Source organism: Tamandua tetradactyla, chromosome 18, assembly GCF_023851605.1.
Source record: "Tamandua tetradactyla isolate mTamTet1 chromosome 18, mTamTet1.pri, whole genome shotgun sequence".
Lineage (NCBI taxonomy): Eukaryota > Metazoa > Chordata > Mammalia > Pilosa > Myrmecophagidae > Tamandua > Tamandua tetradactyla.
The window spans coordinates 24,809,139-24,828,082 of NC_135344.1; the positions used below are offsets into that span (position 1 = coordinate 24,809,139).

General features: G+C 39.7%; 1 protein-coding gene across 1 annotated transcript in view; it reads right to left on the reverse strand.

The window, feature by feature from the left end:
- Window positions 1-1,091: 1,091 nt before the first annotated feature.
- Window positions 1,092-18,944, reverse strand: part of ONECUT2 (one cut homeobox 2) — a 64,756-nt gene continuing 46,903 nt past the window's right edge. Inside the window, exon 2 of the mRNA XM_077135380.1 lies at window positions 1,092-16,136. Within this exon, the coding sequence (XP_076991495.1) occupies window positions 15,850-16,136 (287 nt within the window). The 3' untranslated portion in view covers window positions 1,092-15,849. The remainder of the gene's footprint in view (window positions 16,137-18,944) is intronic.

An 18,944-nucleotide genomic window follows, 5' to 3' on the forward strand; every position in this document is an offset into this window, starting at 1 on the left:
TGCCAAGGCCGCCTGCTGGATGAGAGACCACATGGCACAAAGATGAGTTGTCCAAATTGAGGCCATCCCATACTGGCCAGCCCTTGCCAACTGGAGTACTGACTGTGGCTGTGAGAGTGACAGCCAAGTCAACCAAGACCAGAAGAACCACTCAGTTGAGACCAGACCAAATTGACAACCAACAGAATTGTGAGCTATGAACAACGTTGCTCTTTTAAGCAATTATATTTTATGTGGTTTTTTATGTAGCAAAAGTTAACCTATGCACCAGTGTTTGAGTCTCATCCCTGTCAAATCTAATTCATTGTTCTGGGATGGACCTGAGTATCAGAATATTTTTAAAGTTCCTTACATGATTCCAGTGTGTATCAAGAGTTGAAAACCACTAATCTAGATGTGCTGGGTTATAGGTGAGACTTCCACTTAGACCAAAATGGGACTCCTTTGAAGCTTGGACATATCTAAGTTTAAAATGAATAAAATAACTCTTTAATTCAATAACTTATAGAAAATAATAAGTCAAGATATGCTTTATGTAAAAAATGCATCATCAAAATTTTTTCATAAATTGAAAGCTGGAAGGGATTTTAGAAATAACCTACCTATTCTTAATCTTGTGCAGTTGGAAAAATTGAAGCCCAGCAAGTTTAAGCGACTTGCCCAAAGTACACAATTAATTTTGGGCAGAACCTAGATTCCCCACGAGGTCTCCTTGCTCCAAATTTGTTTGTTTTCTTGGTTCCGCTACATGGTAAACAATAACACGATCCTCCCTTTGACTCACCACATATGACCTCATATGGAAGCTGTACAAGGTTAAGGTTAGGGTAGATTATCTCTAATGTTGTAATGGATTAAGCATAAGGTAGTCTTTATGAGGCATACCTAACCTTTTGTGACTGATCACATGGAAGAGATTTGTTGATTATAAAATATCCCTTGCATCCCTGTCAGAAATAGAAGTTATTGGAGTCTTACTAAGTAGAGCAACTTGACTGTTCTTTATGAAACAATGTTGAGATGTAGGAGGTGGAAGGGAGCTTAATCCTTTCCATGAAAAGAGAAAGAAGGCAACTGAACCATGATCGGTGAATTAAAGAGTTTATTTGACATTAATTGCAGAATTTACAGCACTACCATTTAATGATAGGGATAAAAATAGGAAGAATCCAGTGTAAGCAATGTTACAGACAAAACATCAGGATGGGAAATGAACAAATTGAAAAATGCATTAAACATTCAAATAAATCTTCCAAAGGACTGGGAGCTTATCAAGGGGTGAACATCCCCTTGGTAATGTGTGATTCTCATCCCCACCAGAATTTCAGAGCAGCCACTGAACATAATACCCTGCTGACCACCCCTGGAAAATCTTTCAGTACAGAACATGTCTGAGATGGGGCAACATCTGGGTTATAATATGCTTTAGAAATATAGTCCAGGGTAAATAGAAAATAAGAATGTGGATTAATTAGTGTGTGCGTTTTATTTTTCAAAATAGAAACAGTGTAATCTTTAAGGGGGTGTATTTGCCTGATTTTAAACAGGCAATGAGAGGTGATGTAAAAGGGACTGATTAAAAAAAACTTTAAAGTTTTTCCCTATGATTTTCTTGGAGATAATATCTATAAAACTAAGGAAATAGAATAAGAAGTGTGCATGTGACTCTTTGATCTCTTATCATCTTGGAAACTGGAGAGAGACCTATGCAAGGTAGTTGGATTCTTCAAAAGGGCTGGGTTTCTGAAACAGCTGATCTAGAAGGTATGTGGTAGGCTATGGTCTCTGCTAGGTTTAATGGATCTCTTCTCTCCCATTTTAAAACTTTAAACAGAGCTGGGACAAATGCTTCTCTCTTTCCCTCCACCTTCCTTCCCTGGTTGTAATCACTTTTAAAGACCCATAGGGTAACCAACAGATTAAGAAAATGGATTCAAGCCATGTTGGCCAGCATGTGAAATTATATATAAATTATTATTATATAAATTTATATAATTATAAACACATTTGAGGTCAGAGCCTAAAATGAGGAAATAGCCAGGAATGTCTCAGATTCTGAGGACAAAACCCAATGAAAGAAAAGATATTGGAACTTGCTCTCACTTTGCTGAGAGGATAGATTCTCTTGTAAGTATTCACTGACCATGAAAGAATCTACAGTACCTGCGCTAAAAGGTATTGATGGGGAGGCAGGGGTGGGGGGTGGGATGGGTGGCTGGGTTAGAATGGGAAAGATGAAATAAAACTGGTTGGACTCTGTCTGCAGCCCAGAAAAAACCTTTTTTTGAGAAAAAGCAAAGAAAAACCTTTTTATTTTTGAGAAAAGAAGAGAATGAATTGAAAAGTTGGTCAACCCCTAATTATCTTTGTTCTTGAAGTTCTACACTTGATCTTAGCCAAAAAGGTTGACAAGCAACCCATGAAATTCCTTGATAGCCTAGACCTGGAGAGAAGAGAGAAGATCCTGCTTTAGGATCAAGGGGAAAAAAGATACTAATTGGTGATTGGGGATGTGGGGTAGAAAGGAAACCTACATCAAGACTATGCCTGTTCTCATCTGTCCCTGCTATATCATCCTGTCAGTATGAAGCTTATCTTCTTATTCCAGGAATTTCTGTCTTTTAGGCATCTTACAATCTTTCATAGTAAGAAGTTTACAGGTACTGTTGAGACTTGTAAAACACAAAATGACATAGTGAGAAAAGAAATATTTTCTAGCTTCTAGGAAGTACTTTTAAGATGACTACCTAATCGATAGCTAGAGAATCTTTGAACACTTAACCTTTCTTCCCAGGTAGCAAGTTCTCTGCCATAATCTGAAAAAAACCTTCCTAGAATCTAAGCTGACTCTCAAGCTAAATGTCTAAAGAAGCCAAAGCAATGGGGAAAAAAAACACAAGTTCTAAAACTTTTTAAATAAGACTTTCAAGCAGAGATAAAGTAGGCATTGATGAGCCATGTTCTTGGTTGGCTCAATAGCTGTGGTTCAGCCTGTCCCCTAAAGAAGATCGACAGCACAGGCAGTGTGCGTGGCCCCCTGAGATAAGAACAAGGCACAGAAAGGCAGTGGGTTCTCCTTTTCACTCTTGTATTTTTCCAGAACAGAGAACTTGGAATAGCTAAGCTATATCTTAGCGTCAAACAACAGAAAAGCCCCATCCCTTACCTTCTTTGCTTTCTAAATAATACTTGCCAAAAGTTAGAGACAAAGTAGCCAAATCAGGATGAAGAGGAAAGGTGGGAAGTAAGTTTCTGATTTGGAAGAGCCATATGTGACTTTGGGACCTGGACTCTTCAGCAGTTAAGACAGAAGATGTCTTCCATGATGGCACTGGAGACGCCAACCAGACGAGTCACCTGTAGCCTTGTTTGGGTGCAGACCAACTTGGGGAAAAGTGAGTGCCTTACGGGCCCCAGAAGAGTCGGCTGCTATTTCCTCTTCCTTACCTTTCCTATAAGGATCGGGCTTTGCTTTCCTATTGGCATGTGCTCAAGTCCTAGGGATCTCAGAAGAGTTGGGGTCAAGAGAAAGTGAGGTTAGAGAGTTTTGGCCCAGCTCTTCTTTAAAGCTGTTCCATATGGAGATCTCTTTCCAGCACCAAAACCTACCTTTCAGCCCATGGCCTTTCATTTCCCAGGCCAGGCCCATGTTCCGCCATGAGGGCAGAAAAGAAATCCAGGCCAAGCTGAGATAATTTCAAAGTTTTGTGTCTCCAAGGAGAAGGACATTCACTAGCACAAAGCATTAAGTAAAAACCCTTTAATAACAAAATAACATTCATGATGTAACCACTTCAGTTGTCTGGAAAACTTAGCTTACACTTGATTCAACATACCACTTTCCACAAAATTAAAAAAAAAAAAAAAGGGACATAAAATAGCATAACAAAATACACCTCAAATTTCATAAGACAAAACTTCTCGACAAATCCTAGTGAGCCAGACCCATGGTTGTAATCAAAAGGGCTGGGCACACTCATGTTTCAGACACCCCTCTGTTTTCTTTGGATTGAAAATGCATTTGAACTTTGTAGATACATGGTACAACATCTGCACCATGAGGAACAGTTTGTGGATTTGTGAGAGTGAGGAGAAATTTACTGAAACAAATATCGATTTGTTTTATTGCAGAAGAACATATAAAGCTTTCTAGAAGATTAAACACTATTACAATCATTAATTGTCTTACAAAAGCTGACTTAAAATTCTTGAATCCATTCCCATCTTTGGCAGATAAATAAGGGGAAAAATAAAAAGACTATATTACAGAGCTTTCATTATCACAATCTACCTTATGAGGTTAAATAAAAATGTTCCTTTGTATTATTAATAAAAGCACATTCCCATATATTCTCATCAACAGATGATAAGAATCCTCACTGTTGTTGATTTCCAATATTTTGCATAGTAGACTGCTGTTTTTACTCCATTGTTTGCTAAACTTTACTTTCCTATGCAAAATAAAGTGTGTTTGGCAGTTGATTTGGCTTTATGTCAAGCATACTGGTTTGAGAAATAGGTACAAAACTTAAGAATGGGTCTCAGCACCCAAATACAGGGAAGAACAAAGTTTGTCAAATCCACTGCAAATGAAAAATACTTCTTGAGATATAGAGGACTCTTATAACTGGAAAGTATAAATCAAGAATGGTTTTTCTAAATTGGGTTTCAGAACATCTTATACTCCCTAGTAGGACAGATGTGACATTGTAGGGCGGAAAAGAGTGAGTGAGAGTCACCTCTGACTCTTGGCAGGAAGAATCTGATATGGTTAAATAGGAGAAGCTTCAGAGAATGGACATGTATTCTTGCCCCAGTCAATGGAACTATTGGTGGGATGTCCAGGAGAGTGGACAACAAAGCTAGACAAGGGTTACGGATATTGATGCCATTTGAGTTTCTACTGGGAATTGACCCGACGGTAGAAGAAACCAAGCATGGTAAAAATGGCGATTTCCAAGCAGAAATCCAGGAGTGGTTAGAGCTGAATGGATGAGCACCTCCAAACACAAGGCCAATTAGGTCATGAACATAAAGCCAAAATAACTCCTTTTAGTGGAAATTAAAAATGCAGTCTTGGATACATCTAGACTATGAGGACCCCAACTAGTGGAATGTAAATTGGGTAACTCAAACTTGGAATGACTTTTCTAATGATAAAAGTTGAACTTCATTCAACTCATTCATTTTGAAATCAGAACAGATGTAAAGAAGAAAGATTTTGAAATCAAAACAGATGTAACCTTTGGTATTGGTATAAATTGTGTTCTTTGCAGGGTTACATTGCAAAGCACCACAGTACAATAAAAGATGTAAAGGTATTTTTGAGGTGAGATATCTCCCAATAAAACCAATATTACCACTGTCTGAGGTTGAACTGTGTACATTTTCACAGTTTAATGTATACACAACTGTTCCACAACTGCTAACAAACAAACAATAGGTGCCCATGCATAAAAAATGTCCATTAAACCAAAGGGGAAGATCTAGGTCAAACTGAAAACTGTTGCTATTAAGAACCACAATGCATCACATTGCTAAATTTTTAGCCTCATGCATAAAATTATAGCACTGATTGGTAGTTGCTAATTATAATACTATACTGTTAACACAGAACAATTAATTGTTCAGACCAAGAAGCACAAGTGTAGAAAATAATTATTTCTTTTTCAACAGAGCAAATGAACACAGATTGTTTCTTCAGCAAAATATGAAACTGTAAACTTTGGGCTCATTCTGCAACTTTCCCCAATCCAGAATAAATAAAATCCAAAGGGGGAATAAAAGAACATACATTTTTTTTTAAGCGCACCTTTTCGTCTATTACAAAAGCACAACCTAAAACATATAAAGCTTTTTTTTCTTTTTTCTTTTTTTAAATCACAGTTACCAAAAGAAACAGTGAATAATTTATTACATACGCTATAATAACATTACTCTAAACACTATTATCTATGAGGTATATCTGAGAAAATTCGGTAAGGAATTGCGCGGTCTGCATTGCCAACATGCCCAGGTTCATATTAAAGCTTTGGAACCATGAAGAACTAGAAAAGGGAGAAGAACAGGGGAGGCAGAAGGAGGAGACATAGAGAAAGAACCTTTGGTATTGGTACAAATCGTGTTCTTTGCAGGGTTGCGTTGCAAAGCACCACAGTACAATAAGCCCACCAATTACTGTTTGGAGGCCCCGTTGAAGCTGAGGTATTCACAGGAAGGATTTAAAAAAGCAGAGAGGTCCAGACTGGCTAAATGGTTGCTTTGGTTCAAGCAAGGCACTCGTCCCGTGGGTTTGTCACACTTTGCAAATGAAGCATGAGGCTGCGGGGGGATTGCTGAGGAGGGGTCTGCCAACTGAGGATGTTTTCTGTGTTCAGGCTGCCATGGCTCTCTCTAGGCTCTCTCTTGGAAGGGTTTGGGGAAGTGGCGTTTGCTCAGAGAGGAGCACTCTGCTGCCCCGTGAACTAGGTCGTCTTGTTTGTCTCCCAGGTGTTCTGAGACAACTGTTGATGGGGATGTCCAGGAGAGTGGACAACAGAGTGGACAAGGGTTATTGATATTGATATCAATATCAACCATTTGAGTTTCTACTGGAATTGACCTGACTGTAGAAGAAATCAAGTATGTTCAAAATGGCCATTTCCAAGCAGAAATCCAGGAGGGGTTTCCGATAGGAATTTGGGAAGAAAACCAAAGCAATGTGCTGTTTGGAAGGAAGACCTTACAGGTTTAATGGGAAGCTTTGAGCTTATCTGTCAGGGGGGAACCTTCACGTATGTCAAGGTGGTGCTTGGAAACTACCTGAGGGGTAGTTTTCTGAACTTCATCAGTCTGTCTTCTAATTCCCTCTATAGGCCATGCTTTGTTGGTGCATGGAACTGATGGGTTGATTGGTCTTTTCCCTTCTTAGCTTCTATGCCTAAATAGTTTCTTAGGAAGCTCACAGATAACTGGATTATGTGGAAATGTAGAGTGCTATCACTTGTGAAGAGCCAAGCCGACTAGAGGGAGATTTTTGTATGTGTCTAAAACCCAGCAGTTAAAAGCTGTGGATACTTCACTGGCTAACATACAGATCACTCGGATGGATGGCTCTTAAGAGTGATTTAATTATCTAAGGGGAATAAAAGAAACTGAAAGGAGAACAATTAATTTCATGAGTAAAAAGGAAAGAGAGAAGCAACATAAAGTAATTTCTTAAACTGGCATATTCATTCTTGTGAAATTTTGGGGTCATTTTTAATTTAGAATGAATAACTTGAGCACTAAATGATGTGAGACTTCAACTTCTTTAATAAATACAGAGTTGGCCTAGAAATGAAATGTAAATACCTACAAGTGAAAAGGAACAGGAAAAAGAAGAATTGGCTTAAGTATATCATATGTATATAACGTAATCAAATTCCCTTTGTTTGCAACACTGATCTAAAAATATCCATAATAATTAAACTCAATAGACCAAGAATTAACTGTCTCCTCCCACTGAATTTAAAGTTTATTAATACAACACTTTGTAATGTGGAGGTTCAAAAACAGTGATTACACTTTTGGATCAGAGTGTACTTCCCAGGGCAAAACAAACAAAACAAATTTTGATGAGTCCTCATTTTCTAGGGCTGGTCACCTTTATTAAGCCACTGATCCGGTGTGATTTTGTGTTGAGATGCTAACCAGTCACTGAAAATGCCCGTGACTGTTGTACAGAATGAAATGTTAAGTGACAAATCCCAGTCCATGCTCGTTGCTAAAGGCCTGCCACCTTCCTATCCTCCAACCTGTCGGCTCAAGCAGAGGTAGCTCAGTGGGATGGAAGCAGCCCTGGAGCAGGAGCCAGGGGGGCTTGCCTGGGTTTTGCCTCTAGATAGTTATTTCACTTGAATAACCACTTCACTCCCCTAGGGCTCAGCAAAGGTTGGACTAAATGATGTCTAAGGTCTCTTCCAGCTCTATTACACAGGAGTTAGGATTGCTACATTCCAGGAATTGGAAACCTCTACTATGGTTAGGTCCAGAGCAGGGAGACAGAGGTTGTGGTGAGGACTGAAGACCACTCCCAGACCTATCTTCACCAATTTGGAATCAGAATTTAAGGAATCCAGTATCAGCAGCATCTGAACGTGCATCCTGAACACGGGGAGGGGACAGCAAACAAATGAGAGAAACACAGAAAATATCCCTTTCCAAATTAGCAGCCGCCATCGCATAGATCATTATTTCTTTGGGGTATCTGAGCTGTGGCTGTACATACCGTATGCCAGAAGGAAGAGTTCAAATTATAAAAGAGCATGAGCAAAATGCAGACCGCACAGAGAAAGAAATCTTTGGTATCTTTGGTATCATCAACACGATTAAAATTACAAATGGAAAAAGTCAGTGAGGTAGCCTTCTTTGGTTCTCACTAGAAATAGAAAGTTTTTCCTTTTTTTTTTCTTTTTTCTGCTTTTTTTTTCCCTTTTTGTTTTGTCGTTTTATACACACAGAGTTCATCTTGGAAGCAGCTAGTGTAAGGGTTTCTCTCTTTATGCTTGTTATGATTTTTAATTTATTTTTCCAGTTTCTGTATAGAAGCCCCGAAATCCAGGCTGGTGAAGCAGGGTCTCGGCTTATGTTTTCTGAATGCACAGGTTCAAGTTGAATAGTCATTGCTTGTCCACAAAATTTGCTTTGTTGTTCTGACAGCAAACAACTGTAGTCCTCTCGGTTGTTTTAAATAAAAAATATAAACTATACAGTGCACCTTTAACGGGTGCTGAATAAGTTAAATAAATAAGTTACAATATGAAGACTCCGAGGGCCCCAATAATTAAGAGGTGAAGTTCGCCTGGTACTAGGTGGGGCTGTGCGTTTAAATTAAATAATTTAATAATTGTTACTTAAAAAGTTAATTAAAGAGGGAAAATACCTCAAATTGTTTTTTTTGTAACCTGTATTTCTTCCCTGTCTGTAACAGAATTTGACCGCTTTATAAAGCAAACTCATCTTCAATAGTACTCTAAAAGGAATTTTGCATCTCTGATGCACCACTGATCTAGATTTTGATAAATAAGTACGAGGAGTAAAATCAAACTAAGTAAGAATGATTAAATAATGATCAAAATCCTATATATTTGTATACTAGAAACTAATTTAAATAAATTAATTACATTAATGGTACTTAGCTTCTTGGGTCATAACCCGAAGCAAAAAGAAAATTGAAAAAAGAAAAACGAAAGCCCTTTTAATGAATTTTGGGATATCTTCATTTTTTTGACTGACAAAATATACAGCCTCTTTCAATAGCCTAAATGAAAATAAAGTGGGAAATCATAACCTCTAAAGCTTTCTCACGTTCATAAAGACATTTAGATGTGACAAGCATGAAAAAAAATCACCGCTCCTCTCTCTAGTGCAGTGATCACATCACCCCCTGGAGACCAGAGCTTACGTTCTCCCCAGTGGTTTGCGCTTGACTTTGCTATTTTTTTCTTTCTTTCTTTCTTTCTTTTTTTCATTTTGTCCTTTTTCAGGTCTTTGGATTTAGCTTTAGTTTACGAGATCCAGCATAAAGCTATTCAACCGAAGTTATCAAGAACGTGTCATTCTTTCACAGATGATTAAATAACATCCAAGATTTCGTGAAAGTTGAGTTTATCTATGATATACCCAAATGAAAGTAATTTCAAGTGTACACAATGAAGAAGGTGGGATAATTTTTCCCCCTGAACTTTGGTTTTTGATGTTACAATAAATAATTAAAACAATACATTGTAGAAGTACCACATACATGTTAAATGATCATTTAAAATTTATTTATTGTAACAGATTACAGTGTATATTTGTTGAGCAAGTCTGTTCACACTCGTATGTACACAGTCTAGACACCTATAGGTAACGTGTGTTGCTGTAAGGATACCTGTAAGAATACATTTTGAAAGATACATCTAAATCTGCGTACATCCAAGTTGACAGACTGTATAAGCTTTAGGTAAACTCTTCTCTATCAAGTTTATGTTATGTGAACTATCTGCTGCAAAAGATGGAGCAGAGTGGAAGACTTTTATGAACAAACCTGTAGCAATGTGGTTTTTTTTCCTAAATATTTTCTAAGAAGGTATTAGCTGATTAATTCCAATCAGTCCAACTTAAAAACCCATAAGAAAGCTTGGGTTCTAGATTTAACTTGCCTCAGACTATTAAAAGTAATTTTGGTATCTGAGAACAATGAGTACTTAAAGTCCCTATGGGAGTCACCCTATCAGCCTCAATTATAAGCTGTGTGAGGTCCTATATTCTTTTAATAATAATTACTTTTTTATTTTATAAGCATCCTAAATGTCAAAACCCTGGGACTTTCTGAAGCAAATAAATATGAAAAGCCCTCCCCTATGTTTAAAGTCAACACCATTAACTTAGGAGGTGTATACATCAAGCTGGGGTGTCCATTCTTTCCTTTAGTAAGGATTTTGGCAGCCTTATTTTAAAATTAGAATCTTCTGTTGTCTCTGAGGTGACTTGGTCTTCAATAAAGGTACAAAATTATTAAAGTATCCTGTTTCACAGACAAACACTGGAGAGTTACAGGTAGACTAGCTCTACCCTCCTTCCTCAGTCTTTCCCTACGTACCTTCTTGTTTGGCTAACAAATTTCTATCACACAGCATCAGCAACAACAAAAGTCAGCTCTGATCTACTGAAACTTGAGCATTATCTTCAAAGAACTTGTGTATGGAGCTTCTGTTCAGTTATGGCCACATGAAATGTGTCTTTCTCTCCACTTTTTGAATATGGTCTGTTATTCTCCAATAACTTTAGAACCCAGCCTATCCTTCTTATATTTTTGAAAATTTCAACTATACAACCTCCTGAAAATCAGAGCTGACCATAAAGGTATACTTGTCATGACACTTTGGTAATGGGGATCACATACTCCAGTAATTCTACCTAGATTTTCAAAAGTGGGAAAGTTTTCCTCCTATACCTAGGTGGTAGTGATTCTTTTTAAAAATTCTGTTCAAATGTAATTTATTGGACTAATAGACGAGTGCCCAATATACATAAGGTAAAATAGTTTATATTCTAAAAAATATTTATATTTGGCTTTGAAATACGTTGTTTGACTAAGACAAACGCATGTATGTAGGTGTGTCTCAGATTTACCTTCCTAATTTTTATTTTACTTTTACTTGAAATGAAAATTAGCTTGAGTTTCCTAAGCCTACAATTGCCAAGTGCCTGCAGGACAGGAGGCGCGGCAGGTGGCTCTGTGGTCCTCTCCAGAGGAAGATTTATGCTGAGTCATGCTGTGTCCACTGTGCCTTCATCTTACCTCTATCTTTACGTGGTAGAACCTAAACACTGTTAAATTTTGGAAAAACTTTTAAATATTGGTGTTGGATTTTTATTGTTGTTGCTGTTTTACTTTTAAAAAATATATTAACTTTTTAATTTTCAGAATGAAAGTTATATCCTCAGTGCCAAAATCACATTAAAAACAAAAATAAAGCAAGCCTGTCTAGCTAAAGAAATAAAAATAATTTTCCATTTAATAGCTGATAGTCGTTGGGTTTCTATTGCCTCAAGAACATGTTAGGTTGAGAACTGTCCCTTCACACTGTCCCTTTCTTTGCTGATGGCAGGCATGCCTGCAATTTTTCTTAGATTAAGGAAATAGGTCCTAAACTATAACCAAGTCCAAATGGTTATTTTATCTGAAATTAACTTAAAATAAATTTTTAAATGTTTGAGAAAACTTAGTGGTCAAATTCCATTACTGTGCAATACAGCAAGTGTTTTCTTTCAGATTTTTAACAAATTGAAATTCTGCAGGGCTTAACATTTTGATACATAAATATATAGATACACATATGTATTTATATATATGTAGATAATTTTTTAAAAAGCAAGCACTTCTCTTTGGCATGGCATTATCTGGTAGAAGACACTTATCAAAAGTCCCAAGCGGGAAATTCTTGCCTTTTTTACATTACAACATCTCCCTCTGACCACTAGGGACACTGAGGGTGGATGTGACTGCCTGGTTTGGCTAATGTTGAAATGTCTGGCCATGAAGGCGGCCTCTTCTGGTTTAGGCATCTAAGATGCCAGAGACCCAAAGGCTGAGATTAGTGTGCCAAAGAATCACTAGACAGACCCAGCAGCCTCAGTTTCTTAATCCAACCTCCAGTAAAACAACCTTTTCCATTGGCCACAAGTTTCAAGGACACATTCAGAAATGCCCAGGTTGAAACTAATTTTTATCAACCATATGGGAACATTCCCCTGCTTAAATATGCTCTTTTCTTGGTCCCTCTGGCAAAGGATCCATATATATGAGTATAAGGAAGGACACAGGGAAAACTCAAGGAACGATGCCTTGGGCAGGAGCAATTAACAAATGCCATGGGCAGCCAAATTGTTTGTGCCTCTTTCTACACAACTCCATGGCACTGGCCCTGCAAAGGGACACCCACGGGGTGGGAACAAGTAGGTGGTACAACAAATAATGGGGCTCCCCAAACCCTGCTTTTTTTCTTCTCAGGACTGAGATGTTATTCCCAACCTCTCTCCCCTTCCCCTGCCCACCCTAATGCCAGCTGTGGTTGCCCACAGGCTTGTCTGTACCAGCCAGAGGAAACCTGATCAGTCCATTACAACAGGAGCTGGACTTCCATGAGAAGCCCCTTTGGTGGATGTACTCACTAGGGGATGTGGAACACCCTGACGGCACAGGGAAGCTCCTGGGAAACGGTCCCCTGTCCAGTACGTGGTGGGAATGGACCACTGAGCCTTCCCAGCAGTTACAGAAGATGAGTAGCTTACTGTCAGTGGCCCAGTTCTGGCCAAGTCAGGTGGGTTTCCCTCACCCACCACCTTGATCATGTTTCAGGCATGGAATATAGGTGACTCTAAATACAAAAAAAAAAGCTCATTTGCACAATGGATCTATTTATCCACAGGTTAAATGTTGAAATGCTTGAACTTTAAACCTTTACCAGGAATTTTCACAAAAATCTGAATACTCCAAATCATCCACAGTGGTGAATAACTCTGGAATGGTATGGGAAATGAGCAAAATTCTAGGCTGAACACTTAATAAATGAAGTACTTGACATTAATAAGACATGAATTTGAACAGCAATCATTTTGGGTTATCACCAATGTCAAACTGAATCTACATATGTATTTGTATATTATATATAATCTTTCTTTAGAAATGCAACTTTACAGCTGATTTTTAAAAAGCTAATAGAAAAGTAGAAACTGGCAATTATTTTTACATGTTTTTCCCCACCCCCAAATGAAGCCCTGCTAGGATGTAGCAATCATATGAAGATGAGGCTGTAAATACCTCTACAAACTCTTTGGTTCTGTGGCTAGGGAGAGGATAAGCCACCAAGACCCCTACCCCCAACCCTCACTCCCTTCCCTCCCCTGATGCTAAGACTCTGAACACAGAAGGAACCAAGTCTAAAGGTTAAGTAAGCAAAGCACATTCAAGTGACGATATCTTTCCCCCACATTCTGCTGAGCAGAGAGATGAGAATCATTCAGCATCCCACCTTATACTTGGAGTCCATGGAACCTTGTGAGAGATTCCAGGTTGGGGTAGAAAGCCATAAAACAAAATTAAAGGGAAACAATAAGATCAAATCAATGGCCCTTTCCTTTTGTTGCTCAGAGAAACAAAATTGATTACCTTTACACTGATCAATGGCGCTATTAGTATTTTAGCCAGGCAAGAGGAGAGAATGAACTGAAACAAAAGGTGTGAGAAATCCTCATCTTTGGTATTGTAGCTGTTGAGGTTTCTGTTGCTCTGTTCCGTGTTCTTTTGAAAAAACTGCATAGGCACAAATTAAAGACAATCTTCAACTTTAAGATTACCGTGTGAGTTGTCAAATGAAGCAGCAGCCATGGAGGCTTTTCCTTATTTCAATTTTTGTCTCAACCCTTTCTTTAAAAATCTGCTTCCATAAAATGTCCCAAGAGGTCGGTCTGAACACAGTGTGTCTTGCTTGTTGTTGTTTTTCTGGCGTGCTTCCTTCTTGGTGGTGGAGATTTTCACTGATTGATGTACGTATTCACTTATTAATTCATTTTAATGGGACAGTTTTTTGTGTTGCAGAAGTAGGTGCAGAAAAAGTTTCTTTGGTTTCGATTAAGTAATTCATAAAAAAAAGTCAGTCTCTACTGTCTGTAAAGAATCACTGCAGCGTTTGGCTTGCTTTGAACACCCCCTGGTGCCCGCCTGGGGCCGTTCACTGGTAAATATGCACACTGTGACCTTCACAATCTCCCAGAGTTCTGTGGGCGCTCTTCCGCTTGCTGTGGGAAGGTATGAGCCAGGAACCAGAGCCGGCATGGCAAAGCCACTCCCTGGGTGGCTTGGCTAACGTCCTAGGCGTAGCAGGTCCGCTCAGCCCGATGGCGAGCCAAATGCAAGAGCTGAATGCCATATGGAGTTGCAGAGGTTTTCTGATTTCTAAAAGTAATCACAGTATTTTTAGGCTAGAAAACGGCAAGTAATAAATGTCTTTGGTATGCAGTAACCTGCTTCTTTGGTGTGCTGTGTTTTTCTCCAAATTTATTCAGCTGTTTTGCAGGGATGATTCAATGATGGAAGAGATTTGGGACTGGATGATAGTCATGAGTAACATGGATGGTGGCTCAGGTGGTCGTGCTTGTTGTTTTTTCCTGCTAGAAAACACTGAAAACATCCCTACCAAGCAGATGGATGTGGGGACAACCCAAACTGGAAAGAGTGAGGATGAATTACGTGGTGGTTATGATGCATAATGGTAGGGACCAGATGAATAAGAACCAAGAGGCGTACATTAATGATCTAAAAAAATGTAGATCTTTTTAAATGCTGTATTTGCTCCATGTACCGTAGCAGTTATATTGGCCTCCTGAGTGTGCATCTGCATTATGTACAAACACAGAATTTGTAGCAAACTGCAAAATGTGCTTGAAGCCATGTTCCCAATGATTCCCTAATGACTTCACAATCGGCATCTTGAAAATCCAAATGTGGTGAATCCAGAACCTTTCTCACTTTTCTGTTTAACTTCATTGTGCTTGGAACTTTGAGCTCAAGTGAACTGATTTGTTTTTTGATGGATCCAAGACTACATGAGATTTCCAGGAGGTAAAGAAAATAAAATTGTAAACTGGATCAACCTAAAAGCTTTCTAAACCATTCAATGAAAACATGCCTGAGTTGGAAAAACAGGTCCTTGGACTTTTCTTTAACTTCCATATTTAAAATTTGTGCTCAGTAATTATCATTTTGATGTTTTTTTTTAAATGTATGGCTGTGAGCTTCGATGTACTGTGGTATGATGAGGCTAAGCACTTGGAAAGCAAATGAGGTCATCCTTGTTGCTAGATTCTTTTCTTATTGTAGCATCTGGGCAGCCCAAACTCCGAGTCCTTGCACATGTCAAATTCCCACTGTTACTTATGGGAATGCTGACTGCAAGAGGTTGGCGGGACTCGAAGTGGAACTGTTGACATTTTAAGCAATCCTGAGCTTGGCTGAACTATACTAAGATTAACTTGCTGCAGGAAGGCCCCATTTGAGTTTCTGGGATGCTTAGCATGCTCAGAGGACAGTGTCTGGTTCAAAGAGATTAATTTTCAGCTTGCACTTGGACTCCATAGCCATTAAAACTGAAAAAAGAACACCTGGCGTATGATTACGGCTAGAATAGAAGTGTGTTTTTTGTTTTTTTTTCCCAAGAGAATTGTGCTTTAAAATCACCAGTGAAGGGCCCCAGCTAAGAATCCGGTGTCTTTTCCTTTGTGTTTTCTTTTGGTATCTGTTGTCCTCATTTGGAGGTGACTTGTGCCCAACTGAGAGTCCTTCCATCATGCTTTGGTACAAGTGCTGGAGGTGGATGAGGAGCCCCCCGTGCTCAGGTCATCTTGCCACTTCTCCAGGCTGCGGCGCCGCGCGTTCATGAAGAAGTTGCTGACGGTCGTGAGCTCCAGGCCCAGCTGCTGGGAAATGGTGATCTGCATCTCTTTGGACGGGCGTTTGTTCTCCTTAAAGATGGCAAAGAGTGTTCTGCGTTGGAGGTCGGTGAAAACCAGGCGGGATTTCTTCTGGGAATTGTTCCTGTCTTTGTTTGGTTCTTGCTCTTTGCGTTTGCATGCTTGAGGAAAAGAAAGAAGAAGAGGAGTCAGTGCAAGTGTTAGGAGGTGATCCATTGGAAGCATTGACTAAGTCGTACAGGGGGATGGGAACCGTTAAACTTTACGGTGCAAATTGCCCAGATGTCAATACCCAGCCTTCCCAGTTCATTTCCTGGTGATGGAAGGCTTCAGTTAGTTGAGGGGGGCGGGGGGTAGGGAGAAAAGAGAAAACAACAAGGCTATTCTACACTGTCTTAATTTTGAACTAATTGCAATTGTCTTTCTCTTTCACCTCCCACTACCCAACACACCCATAAAATTCTTTATTTCTGTAGTCAGGTGCCCGGAAGGGGGAAACCTGGTCAGGCAGCTCCTTTTTCATAGGCACTCTGTGCAGTTGTTTACAGCTGAGCTGAAATTACCTTCTGGAGTCAAAACTTAAAAAGTGCATAGTTTTTCGAAATCAAAGCTTCTACTCATATGACTCTAAAAATTGTTACCAGAGTGAAATTGGATGTGACAGAAAGATGGTATCATCCCAACCCCAAACCTTTTCATGCAGATTTTTGAAAAATGAAAGGAAAAAAAAAAAAAACTAGGAGGGAAAGACTGAAAAGATGCTTCAGCAATTCTAATTTGGCTATTTTGAAGTGAAACTTTGGGGGAAGAAGCCCAAAGTTACAAAGACAGCATATCAATATATGCAGAGACTATAACTGATTTTGTAGAATGTGTATCCACATCTGGGTGGACCTGTGTGGTCAGGACATTACTTTATGTGTCACTACCTCTGCCTCAGAAGTTCCTAGAAGGCAGAGGGCTGGTGTGTGTAACTTTCTGACTGAATCATTTTGGAGCCATGGGCATACTGCCACTTTGGGTTCCTGGATGACTGTCCCTGCCCCAAACTCCAGGGATGCCCAAATGTCAAGCCTTCATCTAGAGGACTCTGAATAAAGAATGGTTGACAGTAATCTCCTAAAAACAAAACCTGGGCAACTTTCTTCTGCAAACATGGGCTGAATTTCTATGTAACTCCCAAGCCTTTGGATTGATCATAGAGTCCTCATTTTCATGCCAACATTGATTACTCTTCAGATAAACCTTCATTTGTGCTTTTAATAGGGTGTTTAGACAGTGTTGGTGCAGGTCCACATCGGCCTGTCAGGTTATATTTGGTGGTATATATATTCATTTTAAGAGAAAAAGGTTAAAGACAATGTTCAGCAAACTGCAGAAGAACTGATCAGTACATCCTGCATATGCTTTCCAATAGCTTTCCGAAGTCACTAGATTCTAGTCCAGCAAATGCAATGTACTGCAAGTGTAAAGCCCCAAATAATGAGGCAGTAGATGCAGGACTTGCCTGGAGTCCTTTACAACCAGAGTTGACACACCACAATTCTTTCTCACAAAAGCATTTGGTTAGGAACAGAAGGAGGATAAAAACAAGAAGAAGGACCTTTGCTTTGCAAGTCTGAAAAAAGTAAACAGGTCAAGGGATGTTCTAGAAGTTTGTATAAAGTTGTGAACATCAGAATTTCCTAGGACCAAGGCCAGAAGCCAGCTATCCGTAAGGGCAGAGAGTATTTATGGTTTTTGTGTTAAAATATCCCACTCTAGATTCAAATACATACTTATTTCTAACCAGCTAGGAAAATGACAGTAGCCACCTGTAGTCCAGAAACGTGTGTTAGGAACCCAGAAAAAAGCCGGTGGCAATCAAGGATCACGTCTCTCCACAACCTGGTGGTTCCAGGCTCTCCTGGTTCCATTTGCTCAAGGCAGACCGCTGAATCTGCTCCTTTTCCACCCACTTCTAGGAGGGTAGGTCCTGGGCTGATGCGTGCATTGGGTGCTGGGAAGGGGGGTGAGGGTGCTACCAGTCCTCAGCATTCTCGAGCTCCCCTCCTCTCCTGTGCAATGTGGGGATCTAGGTTCACATCTATATCAAAGGCTAAAACAAATCTTATGTTTGCTCACAATGAGGCTTTTAAGGCTACAGCAACATCACCCGCATCTGTTTCTGGGCAGAAAAAGTATCAACTCAGGTTGGTCATAGTGGTTATCTCCAGTGGACCAAGACCCAGGATTGGCAGATATACTGGGGTATTGGTATCTGTGATTACCAACAAAGGTGACTCTCAATTACTGCTTAAGAAATGCAGGTCCTAGGTAGACACGTTTTTCAAATCATAGGTTCCCAGGATGACATAACAAGCGGGGAATCTCTGGTTCAAGGACAAGCCATCTGCGAGGTTTGAGGAGCCAACACACTGTCCCCCTGCCACTGTGGTTTTCTCCCTCTGAGGATCAGAAACATAACAAGGAAGGTGTATCTTCCCAGGTGCTGAACTTTCCTAAGCAGTAGAACTTTTCTTCCTGATTGATCCTGTCTCCAGGGGAGAAGTCTGATTTGCCGGCTGGCCACACCATTTCCCACCTCAAGGCCACTTGGGCTGCTCCTGGGTATTCTCAGGGACCTAGTGGTCCTTGGACCCAAAGCAAACTGGCCTTCACTCACAGAGACATGCAGCAATCCAATCGCAGGCCCCTGGCTGGACACAGAGGCTTTGGAGACCAAGTTTAAACATCCAGTGATGATTAACACCAGGGAGATTCAAAGGGAGGGAAGGCAGGGTAAGGGACAGATTATAGGGAATGGAGAAAAATTCCAAGGAGACCAAGAAAAGCGGCGGCTCTGCCTAGGCTTTCACACCAATATAGGAAGGGGCCTTGGTGTACAGAGATTATTAGCCCCATAGTTTCCCTGGCAGAGAAGAGGTGCTTTCAGCCACCATGACAAAGGTTTTTCCTTCCGGTGACAA